Source organism: Haliotis rubra, unplaced genomic scaffold (assembly GCF_003918875.1).
Source record: "Haliotis rubra isolate DU_JTF1 unplaced genomic scaffold, ASM391887v1 Scf94, whole genome shotgun sequence".
Classification (NCBI taxonomy): Eukaryota; Metazoa; Mollusca; class Gastropoda; order Lepetellida; family Haliotidae; genus Haliotis; species Haliotis rubra.
The window spans coordinates 1,190,061-1,213,813 of NW_025767679.1; the positions used below are offsets into that span (position 1 = coordinate 1,190,061).

The 23,753-nt window shown below is 39.6% G+C and overlaps 1 protein-coding gene across 3 annotated transcripts in view; it reads right to left on the bottom strand.

Moving 5' to 3' along the window:
• Positions 1-23,753, bottom strand: part of LOC124264711 (calcium/calmodulin-dependent 3',5'-cyclic nucleotide phosphodiesterase 1A-like) — a 424,386-nt gene that overhangs the window by 248,229 nt on the left and 152,404 nt on the right. The window contains exon 1 of one of the 3 annotated variants that reach the window (XM_046699477.1): positions 394-806. The exons of the other annotated variants lie outside the window; for them this stretch is intronic. Coding sequence (XP_046555433.1) covers positions 394-580 — 187 coding nt within the window. The 5' untranslated portion in view covers positions 581-806. Of the gene's footprint in view, positions 1-393; positions 807-23,753 lie in introns of those variants that run through there. 3 annotated transcript variants of the gene reach the window in all.

Sequence of the window (23,753 nt, forward strand, 5' to 3'; positions counted from 1 at the left end):
ACATTGCTACTATTCAAATGCCAATTGTGTGGATCGATGCTCATGCTGTTGATCACTAGATTGTCTGGTCTAGACTCGATTATTTACAGACCGCCGCCATATAGCTGGAATATTACTGAGTGCAGCATGAAACTAAACTCACTCACCATTCAAATGATTAATATGACAAAACTGCTCACCAATGATATACATTACAGCTCACCAATGATATCCATTACTGCACACATTGATATACATAATTGCTCACCATCAATAAAAATGCATGACTGATTACCAATGATTTATATTACTGCTTACCAATGATATATATTACTGCTTACCAATGATAGATATATATTACTGCTTACCAATGATATATATTACTGCTTACCAATGATATATATTACTGCTTACCAATGATATACTGTGTGCCTCCGATCCATGTTGAGAAGGCTTTCCTTGTTGACTGAGGTGAGCCCGGGTGAGACCGAGAGTGAAACTGACCATCAGCCCTGATGTCGGACATTGAGTGGTGAGGGAGGTCATCCACATCGGTCACTGTCACAGTGGGTAAGTCTGTCAAAGACTGACTGTTGTTCATTCTCAATATTCTTCCTGTTTTCAGTCACAGTCCTCAAGTTTAGTAGGTCATTTCTTGCATAGAAATATACACGAAATTAACGATGACTGACACACGTATTTCACCAATCAGCTGATTCAGTTTCCATCTGTACTGCTGCTTGTACACTATGTAAATGACTCAAGTCTTCCAATAATATCTGCACACTTCCTGCAACAAGAACAAACTCTACACCACAGCTTGTAATGTAATTTTCATGACATTGACAAGCTAGCTACTGCAGTCTTGTAGGATGAAGCTTCTGGAATGCCGAACACATTACATGCAGCATTATGCTCATGAAATATCATGAGATTCCACATATCTACCATCTCACCATTCCATATACTAGTGAAACCTGCATATTCCTTCCAAATAAACATCATTTTCACCTATAAAAAGTAGATTATCAACATCTTACAAACATCCAACCCCTGCAATCTGATCAATACAACACATTTGGCCACAACTACCACTTGACCAATACAAGGAGATCATCAACCAAGAGACCTTACAAACATCCAAACCCACCAATCTGATCAATACAACACATTTGACACAACTACCACTTGACCAATACAAGGAGATCATCAACCAAGAGACCTTACAAACATCCAAACCCACCAATCTGATCAACACAACACAAAGTTGACAAAACTACTACCACTTGACCAATACAAGGAGATCATCAACCAAGAGACCTTACAAACATCCAAACCCACCAATCTGATCAACACAACACAAAGTTGACAAAACTACCACATGACCAATACAAGGAGATCATCAACCAAGAGACCTTACAAACATCCAAACCCACCAATCTGATCAATACAACACATTTGACACAACTACCACTTGACCAATACAAGGAGATCATCAACCAAGAGACCTTACAAACATCCAAACCCACCAATCTGATCAACACAACACAACGCTGACAAAACTACCACCACTTGACCAATACAAGGAGATCATCAACCAAGAGACCTTACAAACATCCAAACCCACCAATCTGATCAACACAACACAACGCTGACAAAACTACCACCACTTGACCAATACAAGGAGATCATCAACCAAGAGACCTTACAAACATCCAAACCCACCAATCTGATCAACACAACACAACGCTGACAAAACTACCACCACTTGACCAATACAAGGAGATCATCAACCAAGAGACCTTACAAACATCCAAACCCACCAATCTGATCAATACAACACATTTGACACAACTACCACTTGACCAATACAAGGAGATCATCAACCAAGAGACCTTACAAACATCCAAACCCACCAATCTGATCAACACAACACATTTGACACAACTACCACTTGACCAATACAAGGAGATCATCAACCAAGAGACCTTACAAACATCCAAACCCACCAATCTGATCAACACAACACACCACTTGACCAATGACCAAGAGACTAAACACCACCCACCAATCTGACCAATACAAGGAGATCATCAACCAAGAGACCTTACAAACATCCAAACCCACCAATCTGATCAACACAACACAAATTTGACAAAACTACCACTTGACCAATACAAGGGAGATCATCAACCAAGAGACCTTACAAACATCCAAACCCACCAATCTGATCAACACAACACATTTGACACAACTACCACTTGACCAATACAAGGAGATCATCAACCAAGAGACCTTACAAACATCCAAACCCACCAATCTGATCAACACAACACAAAGTTGACAAAACTACCACCACTTTACCAATACAAGGAGGTCATCAACCAAGAGATATCCAAACCCACCAATCTGATCAACACAACACAGCTGAAAAATGTCATTTTTTGTCAACATCTTACAGAAACATGTTAGTTCAGTTGGACATGGAGCTACAAAGTCATTACAACACAGTTTCTGTTTAAATCTCCTGTTGTCAGGGTGAAATGCACATCAACAATTACACATCATTAACAATTTCATAATTTGATGTGCATCTGCATCTCATAACTGAGACACTTTCAGTAATCCAAGAACAGAAATATAACGAATAAATAAAAAAATCGCCAGCTTATACATCCAGCTAAATTCTAAAATGACTTGACAAGTCTAAATTGCCCCTGTTCTAAAATGAAGTGTTGTTCCAGTCTCCATTTGGATTCTGTTTTATATTTTGAGGACATATATTTCAAATAAGATAACTTTATTTCTGGGACCAAATGTTAGTCTAATTATAAAGATGTGATATATGAAATCCATTGCAGTTTAATTACATGCTAATGATTGGCAAAACAGCATCAAACTTAGTACAGAAATTTCCATATATATCGACATTAAATTAAATCAATATGTTTAAGAAAGAAGTCAAACAGAAGTTACTTCATCCAACTACTGCTGTAAATGATAATTCTTCAATCAAGTTACTTCATTATGACAGATGATGATTATCATTTAAGTTAATTCTTATATATTTCATTAAAAAATATCATGAATAGTAGTTTATTTACTTGTGGTAATGTCATCATTATTCAGGAATTTACATATTTCTAATCAAAGGATAGCACTTCATAATCTTCGCATTCATTAAGATGCTCACTGTTCAAAGAGCGTAATTCTTTAATCAATATACGTAAGCCAACATAAATTTCCCTTCTTAGGATAGTTAACACACAGATAACGAACAAACCTTCAGAAATAATGGATTTTTCATTTTCAACTTAATTAATGTTGTAAGCCCCAATTAATAGGATAATAGGACATTGTATTATTAACTCATGGTGATAAATTCAAGGTTTTGGATTGGCTTCACATCTGTATATTCCCAAATCACATTCAGGTGATGGTGATTGTCAAGGTAATGTGGAATGGAAAACTGAAAATTAATGGCATCAAAATAATCTGACCAGTTAAACTACGAAAGGCTTGGTTGGTTGGTTGGGTTATTGTTTAACCCTGCACTCTGCAATATTCCAGTTATATGACAGCGGTCTGTAAACAGTCAAGTCTGGACCAGACAATCCAATGATCAACTGCATGAGCATCGATCTACGTAATTGGGGTACGATGATATGTGCCAATCAAGTCAGCGAACCTGACCACCTGATCCCATTAGTCACCTCTTATGACAAGCATGGGTTACTGATCGAAGACCAATTCTAACCCAGATCTTCACAGGTACCATTTGAATATAAAGATACATGTAAAATTAAAACAAAAGTACATATTTATTATCTGTTAAAATATTACATTACCCCTTATCCCAAATGTCTTGAATTTTGAAACCTTACAATGTCCAATTAATTAATAAGTTGTCTTAAATGCTGGATGAAATAACAAGCCTGGAGCTGCATCAAAATCTCAATATGAAGAAGAGATAGGCAAACTATTTTCACAAACACGTCCATGTTATCAGACAGACCAAAATCTGGCACCATGTCATATCAGGAACAATGAAGCACCAACCAGCATGGCAGCATATAGACACCATGTGGTATGTCTCCAGATAAAGAACCCTTGTAAAAAGAAAATTGGAAATCTTCTAACAGTAAACAAAGTTTGAGTCTTCAAACACTCTCCACACAGGCAGGTTTCAAGCTGATAACTGCACTACCAACACTCTCCACACAGGCAGGTTTCAAGCTGATAACTGCACTACCAACACTCTCCACACAGGCACAAGCAGGTTTCACAGGCAGGTTTGATAACTGCACTACCAACACTCTCCACACAGGCAGGTTTCAAGCTGATAACTGCTACCAACACTACAGGCAGGTTTCAAGGCTGATAGCTGCACTACCAACACTCTCCACACAGGCAGGTTTCAAGCTGATAACTGCACTACCAACACTCTCCACACAGGCAGGTTTCAAGCTGATAACTGCACTACCAACACTCTCCACACAGGCAGGTTTCAAGCTGATAACTGCACTACCAACACTCTCCACACAGGCAGGTTTCAAGCTGATAACTGCACTACCAACACTCTCCACACAGGCAGGTTTCAAGCTGATAACTGCACTACCAACACTCTCCACACAGGCAGGTTTCAAGCTGATAACTGCACTACCAACACTCTCCACACAGGCAGGTTTCAAGCTGATAACTGCACTACCAACACTACCAAGGCAGGTTTCAAGCTGATAACTGCACAGGCAGGTTTCAAGCTGATAACTGCACTACCAACACTCTCCACACAGGCAGGTTTCAAGCTGATAACTGCACTACCAACACTCTCCACACAGGCAGGTTTCAAGCTGATAACTGCACTACCAATGCTCCACACAGGCAGGTTTCAAGCTGATAACTGCACTACCAATATCATATCATTTTCCTGTTTTTAGCTATTTTCATTAGGTGTGTGTTTCCGATATGATGACAGATTTTAGAACATTTATAGTTTAACTCTGAGAATTATTGCAAATAGCACAGAGTTGTGACTGATTTTTCGGGCCACATTTCCCAGTGTATTGGAAGTTTGGAACCAATGCTCTTGATTGATTACCTTGTAAACTGAACATCCGATTCTATGATGGAAGGATAAAGGCTTGGCACCAAATAGCATGTTTACTGCTTGAGGTATCATCAACAATCACTATGATAGAAGACACAGAAAAATATTGATGATAGATATGAATACAAATATAGAGTTAATCTTGAATGTTATGTATGCATAAAGATTATGAATCATATGGCAAACATGCATGTATTCCTCACCAAAGGGAATTTCTCAGATATGCTGAAGTTTTCACTAACACTGAACTTCCCATCAATACTGAATTTCATAAGAAAATCAATTTCTCGGCAATTCTGAAGTTCTTACCAAATACAAAAAGATTTTAACCAATAAGTTCTGACCAATATGGAAGGTCTCTAATCAATTCTGAAATTCTGACCAATGCTGAAGTTGTCTCTAATGCTAATATCACTAACCCACAAGCTATCAAGTTCTTACCAATGCTGAAGTTGTCTCTAATGCTAATATCACTAACCCACAAGCTATCAAGTTCTTACCAATGCTGAAGTTGTCTCTAATGCTAATATCACTAACCCAATGCTGAAGCTGTCTCAATGTTCTTACCAATGCTGAAGTTGTCTCTAATGCTAATATCACTAACCCACAAGCTATCAAGTTCTTACCAATGCTGAAGTTGTCTCTAATGCTAATATCACTAACCCACAAGCTATCAAGTTCTTACCAATGCTGAAGTTGTCTCTAATGCTAATATCACTAACCCACAAGCTATCAAGTTCTTACCAATGCTGAAGTTGTCTCTAATGCTAATATCACTAACCCACAAGCTATCAAGTTCTTACCAATGCTGAAGTTGTCTCTAATGCTAATATCACTAAACACAAGCCAGTTCTTACCATTGCTGAAGTTGTCTCTAATGTAACCCACAAGCTATCAAGTTCTTACCAATGCTGAAGTTGTCTCTAATGCTAATATCACTAACCCACAAGCTATCAAGTTCTTACCAATGCTGAAGTTGTCTCTAATGCTAATATCACTAACCCACAAGCTATCAAGTTCTTACCATTGCTGAAGTTGTCTCTAATGCTAATATCACTAACCCACAAGCTATCAAGTTCTTACCAATGCTGAAGTTGTCTCTAATGCTAATATCACTAACCCACAAGCTATCAAGTTCTTACCAATGCTGAAGTTGTCTCTAATGCTAATATCACTAACCCACAAGCTATCAAGTTCTTACCAATGCTGAAGTTGTCTCTAATGCTAATATCACTAACCCACAAGCTATCAAGTTCTTACCACAAGCTGCTGAAGTTGTCTCTAATGCTAATATCACTAACACAAGTTCTTACTATCAATGCTGAAGTTGTCTCTAATGCTAATATCACTAACACATAAGCTATCAAGTTCTTACCAATGCTGAAGTTGTCTCTAATGCTAATATCACTAATACATAAGCTATCAAGTTCTTACCAATGCTGAAGTTGTCTCTAATGCTAATATCACTAACCCACAAGCTATCAAGTTCTTACCAATGCTGAAGTTATCATCGGTGCTAAAATTTCAGCTCGACTGAAGTTGAACATAAAGAATTTTCTTGATTTCATCTTCTTTTTTTCTTTGATACAACATTTTGGGGGCTGTTCCAGACCCATACCTCAATGAAAAACTTAAAGATCAAACAGAAATGTCTTCATGTTCATCAAATAGCATCTTCTACCATGCCAATCAAACATTGATTGAAGTTCTTACCAATGCTGCAGTTTTCATCATGAATAGAATTCTCACAAATTTTGAAGTTCTAACCAATACCAAAGTTTTCATGAATACCCAATTTCTGACCATTACTGCAATTATCACCAATACAGACATTTTCACCAATTCTGATGCTACCACGAGTACTGACATTTTCATAAACTTCTGATGTCAAGTTTTAAGTTACCGCCAACACCAAACTTACCACCAAAATTGACACAGAATTTATTACAAACTTTTGGAGTGATAAGTATAAATTAAGGGAATTACTTCTGTTTTATTGCTGCTTAACAAACAATGTTTCGGTTGCATCACTGAGCTTAGTTTTAAGCCAGGGGGTGGGGTAGCCTAGTGGTTATAGCGTTTGCTCGTCACGCTGAAGACCTGGGTTCAAATCCCTACATGGGTACAATGTGTGAAGCCCATTTCTGGTGTTCCCCGACGTGATGTTGCTGGAATATTGCTAAAAGCGGCATAAAACCTAAGTCAGTCAGTCAGTTTAAGCCACTTTTAGCAATATTCCAGCAATATCACGGCAGGGGACACCATAAATGGACTTCACACATTGTTCCCATGTCGGGAATAAAACCAATGTCTTTGTCGCGTGCGAGCAAACGCTTGAACCACTAGGCTACCCCTGCATCAATGCATCAACTTCAGTGGATGAAATCTCACAGTATGCTCATTCATCACTGAATGTACAAGAAATGGTTTGGTGGTTTTGACAAACTAAGACCCATAATTGGGATACACCTGTGATTCAAAGCTCTGGTATGCAGATCCTGCAACAGTTAAGGGAAACAACTCTGTAGACAATGTGCAAGGCTACAGATTTGGGTGACTCCCATGCTCCTAATCATTATTATTCAGTTGTGTACACTATAGATTTACCCGTGAAGCTTCAGGTTAGAACTGGCATTCAGCAACCCATGCTTGTTGATAGAGGTGACTATGGAGATCGGGTGGTCAGGCTCGCGGACTTGGTTGTCATTGTATCCGGATTGCATAGATCAGTGCTCATGCTGTTGATCACAGGATTGTCTGGCCCAGACTCAAATATTTACAAACCGCCACCTGGCATATTGCTGATTGCACCATAAAACAACGAAAACAAACCATTATTGTTTTAAATATACAACCACTGCCTGGGTCTAATGTTTTCATTAATTCAACCTCCAGTGCATAGCAACAGGTCTAACTTAATCCAGTGTATATTCATGCTCTCTTGATCTCCCAGACACTGCCAGACACAATAATTTACCACCAGGTACGGGCGACTGCTAATATGTAGTTCAACAGAACTGCTGAGAGGGCAAGTCTTGCAAGACAGATTAACAATAAGAATCAGAGTTCTCTAACTTATTGTGAGTAGTATATCACACTGATTGAATTTAACAGAAAATGTAACAAATTCGAAACCACACCAGCAACAAAATCAAGAGATCATTGATTTCATTCTCGGTTGTAATAAATTAACATAATGAAATTGCAAATTCCAAGAAAACTGTTAATCAACAGTTCCTGAACTACATTTACAGTAGGCAGTCTCAATTTCCTAGAAAGGTCCTGCACAGTTTCGTGGGGCAGACTTCCTTGATATACATCATTGATCATTCTTATCTGTAAGCTATAGACAGGCCAGGCCAAATCTATCACCGGGTTATCAGATGGCAATTCTGTTAATCAGATAATCAAGTAAATACTTTCACTATCTCAACTGTGAAGAAGTGAGGCTTGACTTTACTAAGAACGTAAAACCTTGGATGCATCCACTCCCGAGTCAGATGCAGAATTTAGCTGATTTCCATAACATGCAAAGGAGCTGTGATGCGTATACTGTCATTAGAGCAAAATAGTATTAAGTCAATTAATAAATAATAAATGTCTGTGTCCATTAATCTTCTACCAATATTGTAGCAAGTTATCAATCTAGCATAATTCCAACAGGTTTATAAGTGAAATTAAATATGAATTATAATTTCTATCTATCTATGACCTAAAAACACTCGCATATGTTAAACTTTATATTCAACATTTAATAAGCTTGAGATTAACCTTCCATTTTCATATATATATTTTTAGAAACTTTTTGCTGATGAAGAAACAATCATTAAACATGCATAAACTTTATCTAACCCTAACATTTTTTGGAAGTGTCTACTTACTCAGTGAACCAAAATGAACAGTGTATCAAACTCTACTGGGCATGGTGTCCTTCACTTTGAGATAAGGATTTATGGCTCTTAACTTATATCTGCTTCTTACCATATTAGCTCTTAATTTATATTAGTTGATGAGTAACGTATTTCGTTGGTTTCTTTTAAATTCTATTATACCAGTTAAGTTTATCCCTTTTCACAATGGATCAAACACTAGATGTTTGACTACATTTCTCATTCTAGGTGAGGTCATATGTAAAGTAATTTTTATCTTTTAATTGTGCTTATGAAATAAGGAATAAAAACAGACTAGGTAAAGGGTTTAGACTCTGTATGAAAATGTACTGAAACTTGATGAAATATTATTTTTGGAGAAGCTGAATATGGGTTAACAATTAAATGAACTATCAATGTATCTTCAGTGTCTGTGTTCCAATGCCCAAACTTCAGTGCTGCTTCACACTGTTCAAAGAATAAGTCACCATTGTTGGTTGGTTGGTTTGTCATTTAACACCACACTCAGCAACATTCCAGCTATATGACGGCGTCTGTAAATAATTAGGACTGGACCAAATAATCCAGTGATCAACATCATGAGCATCGTTCTAGGCAAATGGGATATGATTACATGTGCCAACTAAGTCAGTGAGCTGTTAGTTGTCTCTTATGACAAGCATGGGTTACTGTAGAAGGAAACTGAGAGATATCCAAGGTTCGATACAACTGAACAATAACTGAATAAAGAAATAATGCGAAGGGACCAACCTTTTAATACAAGACAGCAGCAAGTTCAACACACCAATGTTAAAACAACAGATTTTGACTGTATTGAAACAAAGGAAAAACACACAAAAATAATTCATTTCACTCATTTGAATGAAATACACTTTTCCCTAAATGTCTTAGTTAATTTTCATAATGTTAAGTTTATATTTGATAATAATAATAATAATAAGAGATGCATCCATTATGGATAGTCATGTAGTCATACTAGATGGTTGAAGTAATGTGACCTTAGTACACCATAATTAAATTACTTCTGAGCACACATCAGAAGATTAATCCTGATTAAATGTTTCTCCCAAAACAAACAATTAAATGAGTAAACATTGTATAGTGCTCTGTGTTATTGTTACACAAAGCCTGGAGAAGCCATTGTGAAATGAGCACTTAATGGATGCGTTGAACTCCCACAGAGTAAACGCTGTCAACGTGATGAATAATTCAAGGGACGGTACCGTAATGTATTTGTCACAATACAGAAAACACTGTTGCAATAGCCACCCAAGGTGTACCTTGAGAAAAGATTTGTACTTTTATTGACCCAGAAGTAACTTCCACAGCACATGTATCCATCTTTCTACAAGTTACAAGAATTCCAGTGCCAGACAAATTGAAAACTGTCTGAGTCCTAGCCAAGAGTGTAAGTATAGCTCCACAGACAATCACACCTCAGATCGATACTTTCAGACATATTTTCTATGAGAATATACACACAGTATAATTTTGATAATTGCATGTGGCTGTGGAAAGCTTTTGGCCATAACAAGATTGTAGAAATGGAAGGATTTAAAACATGCAAAATGACTCCAATCATTTTCAATGAATTTTGATGGGATTACTTTCTCTCCTTTAAATCTTGGATTGGTTGGGGAAAGTTAGTTAGCATTGTGCAGACAAGAATCAACATCATATAGCTGCTTATGGTTTTCTTGTACTCTGAGACTGTTGGAGCTGCTGACATTCTACTGTGCAACCAATGTTGCACCATGTGCAAGTTAGTGCCATACACAAACTAACATCAGTCTCTGATGACCACATTAAGTTATGAAGTATTACGTCAAAAGAATATCACTTCTCAATTTGAAAGAAATGTTGTCAAGGCATAGTCCTATTAGTTCCCAAATGAAGATAATTTATAAATCAGACTTGGCGTCAATATTTGCTTAAGATGAAAGCTATCAGTAGTTTGTGAGGAAAACACTTACAGAGCAAGAGTTGAAATGTTGCTGTCAAAGGTTTCTGCCAGTTTTTGTCAACTGTTTGATCAACCAACTGACACACATAAAGGCAATTAAATCTAAGAACATTGTAACATGACTTACGAATACTTCTTCAACACTACCAGTTTCTTTTTTAACATCAAATGCAGTAAGGGGACATTTTCCTCAAGATAAAGCTTTCTCTTTCTCAATCAGTTCATGGATTCAACTGTCCAGCACCAAATGGTACAATCATATATTAAACTAAAATTTGTTTGTATTATTGTTGTTTGCTTGTATTATTGTTTATTTAACTGATCCTTGACACATAAAAAACAGGAAACAACTTGTAAATTCAAAAAATAAAAATTATCTGTTAATGTTATGAAAATTATTGAGTCAAATGCATTTTACACAGATGACACCAATAGAAGCCCCCTTGACATGTTATTTATTTGTATTTTTTTAAATTGTAACTTTAGTTTTTTAGTTATATACTGTAAATCCTGAAACAGATTTCGGAAATGTATGTGTACCTTGCTCACATTAATGAAGAGACACACTTTAACCTTGCCAAATATGAGCATAATGTCATGTCTCTGAGTATATTGTAATGTCATGTTCATTGTTAAGGTGGAAACAATGAGGTAAAGTCAATTTAAACAATGTCAATGTCAAATGTCATCAGTTTGTTACAAAGTTCATCAAGCAGTTGCTTGTATTACCAACCTTCTATCAAGGCATCTTTGTTCTCGGTAATCTGGTCCAATAATCTTATACTTACAAGCCATGCACGGCTCACACAATGAAGATGTCCAGAACATCAATGGCTGATGTAATGAATGCTATCAGCTGATTTACCTTCAGAGTGTAGTGCCAATTAGTGTAACAATGTTAGATCCTGTACCAAGTAGTGGTGTTCTGATTAATTGAAATAATCAAAGACTGGTCACAGTAACCACATGACCAAGTAATCTATAATATTTTCTCATAATCAAACTCAAACAATTTTGGAACTACTGTTTTAGTGTTTGAAACACATGACGATGGAACATATCTTAGAAGTTGAAAACGTGTTTAATTCTTAGAAAACTCACTTCACTTAATGAAAAGTCTTGACTGCATATTTCTTGAAGGCTCCAGGAGATTTATGTTTGTGCTATATTAGTCATCACTTTAAAGTAGCAAGTTGCATCATGTTACAGTGGATGTGAAATTTGCAAATGCTATTTGCGTCGTTTCTCAATAAAACAAAAAACAACGGAGAACCATGTTATACTTATCTGCAATAACAACCTGAATAAGAAAATCTAAAAAATGATGCCAATAATCTTTTTCGAATATTGCTCAGTGGTATTGACCAGTCATAAATTGTGAGATTTCATCCAATTCCCAAGACTAGTGTCGAGTGCTGAGGTTAAGATTGTCATGGTATTATTCAATGAAACAACTATCACCCATGACAATGTCATGTATTACTGTATTATTGTTACAGTTGTTCATAAGGTTTTAAGCTTGAAAGGTAGAAATACTCTTATTACTTTTAAGACAGACTTTAGACCAGGGATGACACTTAAAAAATGGAGAACACAAAATGATTGTGATGTCAAGGTCTCTAAAGGCTCAAGGTCAGATTTTCAAAATACAATATATCAGAGTGTTATTTCATAAAGGCATTTAGTTCACCACAAGTCTTCACTGAACATAGGTATTGTGAACTGAACAAAGGGCATGTCTAATTTGACCGTCAAACTATGTCAAAAATATTTCTTACATTACAAAATCTTTGCTGTTTAGATATTGTCATGAACACTCTATAATATAAGAACTTCCCAAATGTTCATCTGACAGGACCATAAAACTATGTCCAAAACATTTCTTACATTACAAAAAATGTGCTGTACAGATTTAGTCAAGACCATGCCCATGTTAAAAGGACATCGTACATGCTCTCAGTAAGAAATGAGATATTACTGTGTCAAGTTTGGAAAATCTGTAAACAGAAAGCTGAATGAATTTAACATTATGGTCAGCAATATTCAGCTCCTTCACATGTAAATTAGCAAGTCTAGACTGACCAGCCACTGAATAAAAGCATGAGCCATGATCCCACTGGGGACTCACAATCAACAAATTCAATGAATCTGACAATTCTGGGGACCTATGTGTCCTCCTATTCCCATGGAGACCTGTAATGGTGTATACTTTTATACAGTGTCATTTTCAGACAAACTATCTAACTACCCCATTCACTATAACCAGAGTTCCAGTTTCATATAAATTTGACAAATATGAGCACAATCTTAAACCATACACAGGTTTAATTTGTTATCAGAGCTCAGACGGCAGACAACAGACTTAGGTCATATGTCAATGGAACTGAAACATTTTAATAATATCGACTTGCAATCATACAAGTTCTTGCCCTTTCTGTACTGCTACATTTTCTGATTAAAGTCTGACCATGCCTGCTGTAAGGATGTCAAAACATGGAGAACACAACATATTTTTGATGTCCCAGGTCTCTGGGCTCAAGATCAGATTTTCAAAATAAAACACATCAGAGTGTTATTTCATAAGGACAATTAGTTCACCACTTCTTCATTGTATTGTGACTGAGTGGTGAATTTAGTTTACGCCGGTTTTAGCAATATTACAGCAATATAGCGTACAGCAATACGGGGACACCAGAAATGGGCTTCACACATTGTACCATACAATATTACAGCATTATAGCGACGGGGACACCAGAAATGGGCTTCACACATTGTAACCATTTGGGGAATAGAACCTGGGTCCTTGGTGTGATTTTTGAATGCTTTAACCAGTAGGCTACCCTCCTGCCCTGCTTACTGTACATAGGTATGGTGCACTGTACAAAGTGCACATCCAATAAGACTATCAAACTATGTGCAAAATATTTCTTACATCGTAAAATAAATATACACCAGAACACGGATTGTCATGTCAATCTTCAGGCTAAGTGTGTGATGCTCATAACAGGCATATACCTATTTAATTGGGAATTCAGAAACACATACTTCAGATATATTCAGAATTCAGAACGGGTCTTGTCACTATATTTTGACTGAATTTGGCCAGGGGTGCATATTACAGCAAATATGGTATCGTAAAAAACAAATCTGTCCTTGACATCTTTCATCCCTCCATTACACATGTAAAAAGCTGATATAATCATGACGCTATACTGGTTAAACCACTCAACAAACAGTTTGCTCTTTTCCTGAATGTCAATCACGGAAGAATGATCCCAGCATTGTATCTATAGACAGGTTAGTGGTGTTTGCATCATCAGCATCCTGCCGTAATCTCCACATTATCAAACACAGCTCGGTGAGGAGATCGTAAGTGCTCGCTTCCTGCAATATTACGAGTTTACTACCTACAACAAGTATGACAAGGTCTGGCCCTCTGTAGAGTAGTTCACAGGCTGAATAACACTACCAACAATATTCATTTATTTATTTATAACTTAAAGAATGTATAGTTTCCTCCCATTTAAGAATCTTTCAAGATGATCACACTTACCTTATTGGGAATAGAACCTTAGTATTTGGTGAAACAAGCTAATACTTTAACCTCTTGGCTACTCTAAATTTACATATATATTTACAAAATCATGTTTATATAAATTCAACAAATGATGTCTTTTTTCCTATCAGTAGCTATTTAAGCAATGTTTGGCTTGTTTACCAATCTGGATCTCATTTATGAAATAAAATATTTTTAGACCAAAGGGAGTTGAACATCAAAGCAGGACAGGCTAACACCTGAACCAGAGGGCCAACACAAATCAGATTTTCGGATGTATTTACCAAAACATATCAAAAGTGACCATATGTGTATTTGTATTAATATACCATAGGTTTGATCAATCTTGCAACTTTTCAAAGTTTCAAGGAAAAATCTTATTAACAATTACAATTTATTTAAAATTAATATTAAAAATAAAACTGAAAATAACATTAGTCCCTTTTCATGTAAATACCGATTGAATTTTAAAAATTAATCACAATACATATTTCTTATAATTACATCATGTTTGTATTTACATAAACACATACTTTCATTCTGAATGCTACTTTAAGTTCATTTGTAACATTTTGTTACCCAGTGGCGTTGTGCTTTACATGTTTGAGTCAAGCAGTCAACTCTGACCTTATAAACAGCCTCAAGCGTTCAATTAATAAATGTCATAACACAAACTAAACATCATCTTCATCAAAATCACTGTACCCTGATGCTCTACAAAAGCTGAATAGACGAGATCCAGCATGACATCAAACTTGAGATTCAATCAAACTGTAATGGGCAGCAGATGGAACTCACTGACAAGTACAAAACATCTTGAACACACATCACCTGAAGATTCCTAAATCAAATACAGTACACTGAAACTACAATCCATACGAAATCAGCATCCAACACTTGCTATGAACAGCCTGATTTCACCATGTCAAATTCCAGATCCAATAGAAATATTGTGAAATACACACCATCCATGTTGAATAACAGTGAAATATACCATTCAATAATGAAATAGACACATGTGAGAAGATGACATCCACACTGATCAAGGCAATCCCCACTTTAAGAATCCATGCAGTTCAACTGAAAAATCACTTGAGTAACAAGCTCTGCTAAAACTGCCACCCAACAGAATAGGCACTTTAGTTGCACAAGCGATCGACACTCACAGCCATAACTTGGTCCTCCCTCAGAAAAAGCACACTTCTGAAATCCAATCCAACCAAACTGAAATGCACATGAAATATGCATCTCTTAATCTGTGCTAACTTGCAACTGACACCCGTTGATACCTACAAACACTGAACACAAACAAAGGACTGCTGTAAATCCCAACTGCCTCTCCGTCCCAAGCACTCCTCACACTGAGATCTCCTCTTCTACTCAACAACTGCAGATTATAGTTCCCAGTAGACATATCCTACGTATATTTCACCTCTCCACAGCGCCAAGTCGTCCTTATCACCAAACAAACTAATTTCACATTCACAACCAATGAACCAATGCACCACATACCGTATAATTACAGCACAGGCCTTTTGTTTATATATTGGTAGCCAGTACACTTAATAATCGTTAACTGAATTGCTCCTCAAGGCTTGCGACGCACTTAGGAGAATTCAGTCGTGTGAACTCGGCTAAGTGTCACAGGAATTGCTTATAACACTTCATTACGGGGAATGAATTTCAGTGCTTGTATTCAGTAAGCCGGTATTATTATGCATGTCAATGCTGACTTCAGATGATGGAAATCATTATGAGGCTACTATCTTACATAATTGATTCTTGTTGCCATACGACTGCCTCAATGTCACAAGTTGGAAACTGATAAAATATGTATTCACATTTACAGTATTTAATTTCAAAAGCATGCATGAAGGGGCACAGATATACATCAGTATATGTTCACCGTACATGATATTCACAAAGCACCAGTGTGTGTGTAATTGATGGTTTGGATCTGAGTTATCTGTGGAGAGAATTGATTTTTGTGTACACTGTCTTTTATTGACGACAGTCATATGAAATGTATTATTAAGTGAAACAAATATGCTTGTGCCTTTTACATTTTTAGTCTATCAATACTGATGTCATCCCAACTGTTACAAAAGATGTAAACTGTGTTTAATAATCATAAAATACACTACTCAATCTTTGAAAAAGATATTCTGAGTGTGTGGATAGTGTGTGTGTTGGTGGTGTGTGTTGGTGTGTGTGTTGGTGGTATGTTGGTGGTATGTTGGTGGTATGTTGGTGGTATGTTGGTGGTGTGTGTTGGTGGTGTGTTGGTGATATGTTGGTGTGTGTTGTTGGTGGTGTGTGTTGGTGGTGTGTGTTGGTGGTGTGTTGGTGATATGTTGGTGTGTTGGTGGTGTGTTGGTGGTATGTTGGTGGTATGTTGGTGGTGTGTCGGTGATATGTTGGTGGTGTGTTGGTGTATGTTGGTGGTATGTTGGTATGTTTGGTGGTATGTTGGTGGTGTGTTGGTGGTGTGTGTGTGGTGTGTGGTGTGTTGGTGGTTAGTGGTGGTGGTGGTGTGTTGGTGGTGTGTGGTGGTGTGTGGTGTGTGGTGGTGGTGTGTGTGTTGGTGGTGTGTGTTGGTGGTGTGTTGGTGGTGTGTGTGGTGTGTGGTGGTGTGGTGGTGTGGTGGTGTGTTGTGTGTTGTGTGTGTGGTGGTGTGTTGGTGGTGTGTTGGTGGTGTGTTGTTGGTGTGTGTTGGTGGTGTGTGTTGGTGGTGGTGTGTGTTGGTGTGTGTTGGTGTGTGTGGTGGTGTGTGTTGGTGGTGTGTTGGTGTGTGTGTTGGTGTGTTGGTGTGTGTGTTGGTGTGTTGGTGTGTGTGGTGGTGTGTGTTGGTGGTTGGTGGTGTGTTGGTGGTGTGTTGTTGTGTGGTGTGTATGTTGGTGGTGTGTTGGTGGTGGTATGTTGGTGGTGTGTTGGTGTGTTGGTGGTGTATGTTGGTGTTGTGTATGTTTGTAGTGTGTGTGTGTTGGTGGTGTGTTGGTTGTGTGTGGTGTGTGGTGTGTGTGTGGTGGTGTGTGTTGGTGGTGTGTTGTGTGGTGTGTGTTGGTGGTTGTGTGTTGTGTTGGTGGTGTTGGTGTGTAGTGGTGTGTTGTTGGTGTGTGTTGGTTGGTGTATGTGTGTGGTGTGTGTGGTGGTGGTGTGTTGTGTGTTGGTGTGTTGTGTGTGTGTTGGTGGTGTGTTGGTTGTGTGTGTGGTGTGTGTTGTGTGTTGGTGGTGTGTTGGTGGTGTGTGTGTGTTGTGTGGTGTGTGTTGGTGGTGTGTTGTGTTGGTGTGTGTGTTGTGTGGTGTGTTGGTGTGTGTGGTGGTGTGTTGTTGGTGGTGTGTGTTGTAGTGTGTGGTGGTGTGTTGGTGGTGTTATGTGGTGGTGTTGATGTGGTGGTGTGTGGTGGTGTGTGTGTTGGTATGTTGGTGTGGTGGTGTTGTGTGTGTGTGTTGGTGTGTTTGTGGTGTGTTGGTGTATGTTGGTGTGTTGGTGGTGTGGTGTGTGTTGGTTGTGTGTGTGTTGGTGTTGTGTGTGGTGGTATGTGTGGTGGTATGTGTGGTGTGTGTGTTGGTATGTTGGTGTGTATGTTGGTGGTGTGTGTTGGTGGTGTGTTGGTGGTGTGTATGTTGGTGTGTGTTGGTGTGTGTTGGTGGTGTGTGTTGGTGGTGTGTGTTGGTGGTGTGTGTTGTGTGTGTTGGTGGTGTGTGTTGGTGGTGTGTGTTGGTATGTTGGTGTGTGTGTGTTGGTGTATGTTGGTGGTGTGTGTGGTGGTTGTGGTGTGTGTTGGTGGTGTGTGTTGGTATGTTGGTTGTATGTTGGTGGTCTGTGGTGTATGGTTGTAGTTGGTGGTGTGTTGGTGGTGTGTGTTGGTAATTGTTGGTGGTGTGTTGTGTTGTGTGTGTTGGTGTGTTGGTGGTGTGTGTTGGTGTGTTGGTGGTATGTTGGTGTGTGTTGGGTGTGTTGGTGGTGTGTGTTGGTGTGTGTTTGTATGTGTGTTGTTGTGGTGGTGTGTGTTGGTGTATGTGTTAGTATGTTGGTGGTGTTGGTGTGTGTGTTGGTGGTGTGTGTGTGTTAGTGGTATGTTGGTGGTGGTGTGTGTTAGTTGTTGTTGGTGGTGTGTTGTGGTGTGTGTGTTGGTGGTGTGTGTTGGTGGTGTTGTGTGTTGGTGTGTGTGTTGTGTGTATGGTGTGTGTGGTGTGTTGGTTGTGTGTGTTGTTAGTGTGTGTGTGGTGTGTTTGTAGTGTGTGTTGGTGTGTGTTGGTGTGTGTGTGGTGGTGTGTGTATGTTTGTAGTGTGTGTGGTGGTGTGTTGGTGTGTGTGTTAGTTGTGTTAGTGTGTTGGTGGTGGTGTGTTGGTGGTGTGTTGGTATGTGTGGTAGTGTGTGTTGGTGGTGGTGTTGGTGTGTGTGTATGTTTGGTGTGTGTGTGTTGGTGGTGTGTGTTGGTGTGTGTGTGTGTTATGTTGGTGGTGTGTGTTGTGTGTGTTGGTGTGTTGGTGGTGTGTTGGTGGTGTGTTGGTGTGTTGGTATGTGTGTTGTTGGTATGTTGTGTGTGTGTTGGTGGTGTGTGTTTGTGTGAATTAGTATGTTGGTGTGTGTTGGTGTGTGTGTGGTGGTGTTGTGTGTGTGTGTTGTGGTGTGTGTGGTGTGTGTTGGTGGTGTGTTGGTGTGTGTGTTGGTGTGTGTGGTGTTGGTGGTGTGTTGGTGTGTTGGTGGTGTGTGTTGGTGTGTGTGTGTGTGTGTTGGTGTGTGTGTATGTTGGTGGTGTGTGTGTTGGTATGTTGGTGTGTGTTGGTGGTATGTTTGGTGGTGTGTTGTTGGTGTGTTTGTGTGTTGGTGTGTGTGTTGGTGGTGTGTGTTGGTGGTGTTGTTGGTGTGTTATGTGGTGTGTTAGTGTGTGGTGGTGTGTTGTTAGTTGGTGTGTGTTGGTTGTGTGTGTTGGTGGTGTGTGGTGGTGTGTGTGGTGTGTTGGTGGTGTGTGTTGGTGGTATGTTGTGTGTGTTGGTGTGTTGGTGTCTGTGGTGTGTTGTGTGTTGGTGGTGTGTTGGTGTTGTGTGTGTTGGTGTTGTTGGTGTGTGTTGTGTATGTTGGTGGTGTGTGTTATTGGTTGGTGTGTGTGTTGGTGTGTGTTGGTGTGTGTGTTGTTGGTGGTGTGGTGGTGTGTTGTGGTGTGTTGTGTGTTGGTGTTGGTTGTGTGGTGTGTTGTTGTGTGTTGGTGGTGTGTGTTGGTGGTGTGTTGGTTGTGTGTTGGTGGTGTATGTTGGTGTGTTGGTGTGTGGTGTGTTAGTGGTGTGTGTGAAATAGTATGTTGGTGTTGTGTGTGTGTGTTTGTGTGTGTTGGTGGTGTTGGTGGTGTGTGTGGTGGTGTGTTGGTGGTGTGTGTGTGTTGGTGTGTGTGTTGGTGTTGGTGGTGTGTGTTGGTATGTTGGTGTGTGTTGGTGGTGTGTGTTGGTGGTGTGTGGTGGTATATGTTGGTGGTATGTTGGTGGTGTGTTGGTGGTCTGTTGGTGGTCTGTTGGTGGTGTGTTGGTGGTGTGTGTTGGTATGTTGGTGGTGTGTTGGTGGTGTGTTGGTGGTGTCTGTTGGTGGTGTGTGTTGGTATGTTGGTTGTATGTTGGTGGTATGTTGGTGGTGTGTTGGCGGTGTGTGTTGGTATGTTGGTGGTGTGTTGGTGGTGTGTTGGTTGTGTGTTGGTGGTATGTTGGTGTGTTGTGGTGTGTTGGTGGTATGTTGGTGGTATGTTGGTGGTGTGTTGGTGGTGTGTTGGTTGTGTGTGTTGGTATGTTGGTGGTGTGTTGGTGTGTTGGTGTGTTGGTTGTGTGTTGGTGTGTTGGTGGTGTGTTGGTGTGTTGGTGGTGTGTTGGTGTGTTGGTGTGTTGGTGGTGTGTTTGTTGTGTGTGGTGTGTGGTGGTGTGTGTTTGCGTGTGGTGGTGTGTAACACCACGTAATACCACCATACCACCAAAGGTGTTGTGTGTTGGTGGTATGTTGGTGGTGTGTGTTGGTGGTGTGAGTTGGTGGTGTGTTGGTTGTGTGTTGGTGGTGTGAGTTGGTGGCGTGTAACACCACATAATACCACCATACCACCTAAAGTGTTGTGTGTTGGTGGTATGTTGGTGGTGTGTGTTGGTGGTGTGAGTTGGTGGTGTGTGGTGGTTTGTGTTGTGTGTTTGTGTGTGGTGGTTTGTGTTGTGTGTTGGTATGTGTTGGTGTGTGTTTGTGTGTGTTGGTGTGTGGTGGTATGTGTTGGTGTGTGCTTGCGTGTGGTGGTATCAGTTGGTGTGATGGTGTGTGGTGGTTTGTGTTGTGTGTTGGCATGTGTTGGTGTGTGTTGGTGTGTTGGTGTGTGTTGGTGTGTGGTGAATGTGTTGGTGTGTTATGGTGTGTGGTGGTGTGTGTTGGTATGTTGGTGTTTGGTGGTGTGTGTGGTATGTTGGTGTGTGTTGTGTGGTGGTATGTGTTGGTGTGTGTTGTGTTTGGTATGTGTTGGTGTGTGTTGTGTTTGGTATGTGTTGGTGTGCAGTGGTATGCGCTGGTGTGTGTTGTGCGGTGGTATGTGTTGGTGTGTGGTGGTGTGTGTTGTGTTTAGTAAGTGTTGGTGTGTGGTGTTGTGTGTTGTGCGGTGGTATGTGTTGGTGTGTGGTGGTGTGTGTTGTGTTTGGTAAGTGTTGGTGTGTGGTGGTGTGTGTTGTGCAGTGGTATGTGTTGGTGTGTGGTGGTGTGTGTTGTGTTTGGTAAGTGTTGGTGTGTGGTGGTGTGTGTTGTGCGGTGGTATGTGTTGGTGTGTGGTGGTGTGTGTTGTGTTTGGTAAGTGTTGGTGTGTGGTGGTGTGTGTTGTGTGCAGTGGTATGTGTTGGTGTGTGGTGGTGTGTGTTGTGTTTGGTAAGTGTTGGTGTGTGGTGGTGTGTGTTGTGCAGTGGTATGTGTTGGTGTGTGTTGTGTTTGGTATGTGTTGGTGTGCAAGGGTATGTGCTGGTGTGTGTTGTGCGGTGGTATGTGTTGGTGTGTGGTGGTGTGTGTTGTGTTTGGTAAGTGTTGGTGTGTGGTGGTGTGTGTTGTGCGGTGGTATGTGTTTTTGTGTGCTGGTGTGTGTTGTGTTTGGTATGTGTTGGTGTGTGTTGGTGTGCAGTGGTATGTGCTGGTGTGTGTTGTGTTTGGTAAGTGTTGGTGTGTGGTGGTGTGTGTTGTGCGGTGGTATGTGTTGGTATGTGCTGATGTGTGTTGTGCGGTGGTATGTGTTGGTATGTGTTGGTGTGTGTTGTGTTTGGTATGTGTTGGTGTGTGGTGGTGTGCAGTGGTATGTGCTGGTGTGTGTTGTGTGGTTGTATGTGTTGGTGTGTGGTGGTGTGCAGTGGTATTTGCTGGTGTGTGTTGTGTGGTGGTGTCAGTTCCTGTGTAAAGAGCACAGGTCACAAATCAGTTGAAGTCAAGCAACATTGGTCAGGGAGAGTTCTTGGATGGGTGACCCTGTTTGGCAACTCAATTTCCTATTCAGAGCCTCAACACAAACACACACTGTTTCGCTGTGCAATACCTACCACAGTATCAAAGACACATACCAAAACTGTCGCTGTGCAATACCTACCACAGTATCAAAGACACATACCAAAACCTTCGCTGTGCAATTCCTACCACAGTATCAAAGACACATACCAAAACTGTCGCTGTGCAATTCCTACCACAGTATCACACAGACACATACCAAAAACTGTCGCTGTGCAATACCTACCACAGTATCAAAGACACATACCAAAACCTTCGCTGTGCAATTCCTACCACAGTATCAAAGACACATACCAAAACTGTCGCTGTGCAATTCCTACCACAGTATCACAGACACATACCAAAACTGTCGCTGTGCAATTCCTACCACAGTATCACAGACACATACCAAAACTGTCGCTGTGCAATACCTACCACAGTATCAAAGACACATACCAAAACCTTCGCTGTGCAATTCCTACCACAGTATCACAGACACATACAAAAACTTGTCATACACGCTCCAATGTTCGCTTTTGTTCATCATAATTTGAAATGAAGCTAAACACATCAAGTTTATGCCTCAATTATATCCTTTCATAACATCTCCAAACACCCCATCAGACTAAAACCACTTCTAGTATATAGATATGATGGTATATAGTTTATGGTACATAGACAAAACAGTACAAAACCAAGAACACATGCTATTCTTTATAGTCTTCATATCACTGAAATACAAGGACTGACTGTACAAGTCTATAGTATATAGTACACGAGTCTTCAGCATGACAAGGCGAACGCTTTAACCACTAGGCTACCCAACAGCCCCGGGACCTTATGGATGTCAACTTCCATATAATGAGCAACACAACAGCTTGGTGTATATTCTTGGAACATACTCTGAAATGTCCTGTTCCTCATAATGCAGCTGTTCACACCCCTCAGTTCCCCTTCATGTTACATGGTGGTAATCCAAAAGAGTATTGCCTCATTTGACTGAGCTTTTACTATTGAAAGGCAGAAATATTATGAATGGTAATACTAAAAGGTTTGTAAATAAACATATCAGCAACAACAGCTGGTTCACAGTGTAAACAATGAGTTTGTTGATCTGTAAATATCAAAAGACACCGCTTTAGGTTCTGATGGATACATTTACCCATTTTTGTTGAAAAATATTTAACATGTTCTTAGTTATGCTCCGAAAGCAAAATGATTATGGACAGATGGACAGATAAGGATGCAGCTGTATGCCCCCACATTACATACCAGGGGGATCACAAAATACTCTCACTACCTAGAAGCAAATAGTGTTGTCACCTTCAAGGCAATACTTTCATGACTTTGAAGAACAAGTGGAGTGAGTGAGTTTAGTTTTATGCCGCACTCAGCAATATACAGCTATATGGCGGCAGTCTGTAAATAATCGATTCTGGACCAGACAATCCAGTGATCAGCAGCATGAGCATCGATCTACGCAGTCACTTACAGTCACCACCTTGATGAAAATATTCTCACCACCTTGAAAAAAATACTTTCACCACATTCAACAAAATACTCTTACCACCTTGAAAAACATACTCTCACCACCTTGAACGAAATACTCTCACCACCTTCAACAAAATACTCTCACAATCTTTAAAAAAATACTTTCACCACATTCAACAAAATACTCTTATCAACTTGAAAAACATACTCTCACCATCTTGAACGAAATACTCTCACCACCTTCTACAAAATACTCTCACAATCTTGAACAAAATATTCTCACCAT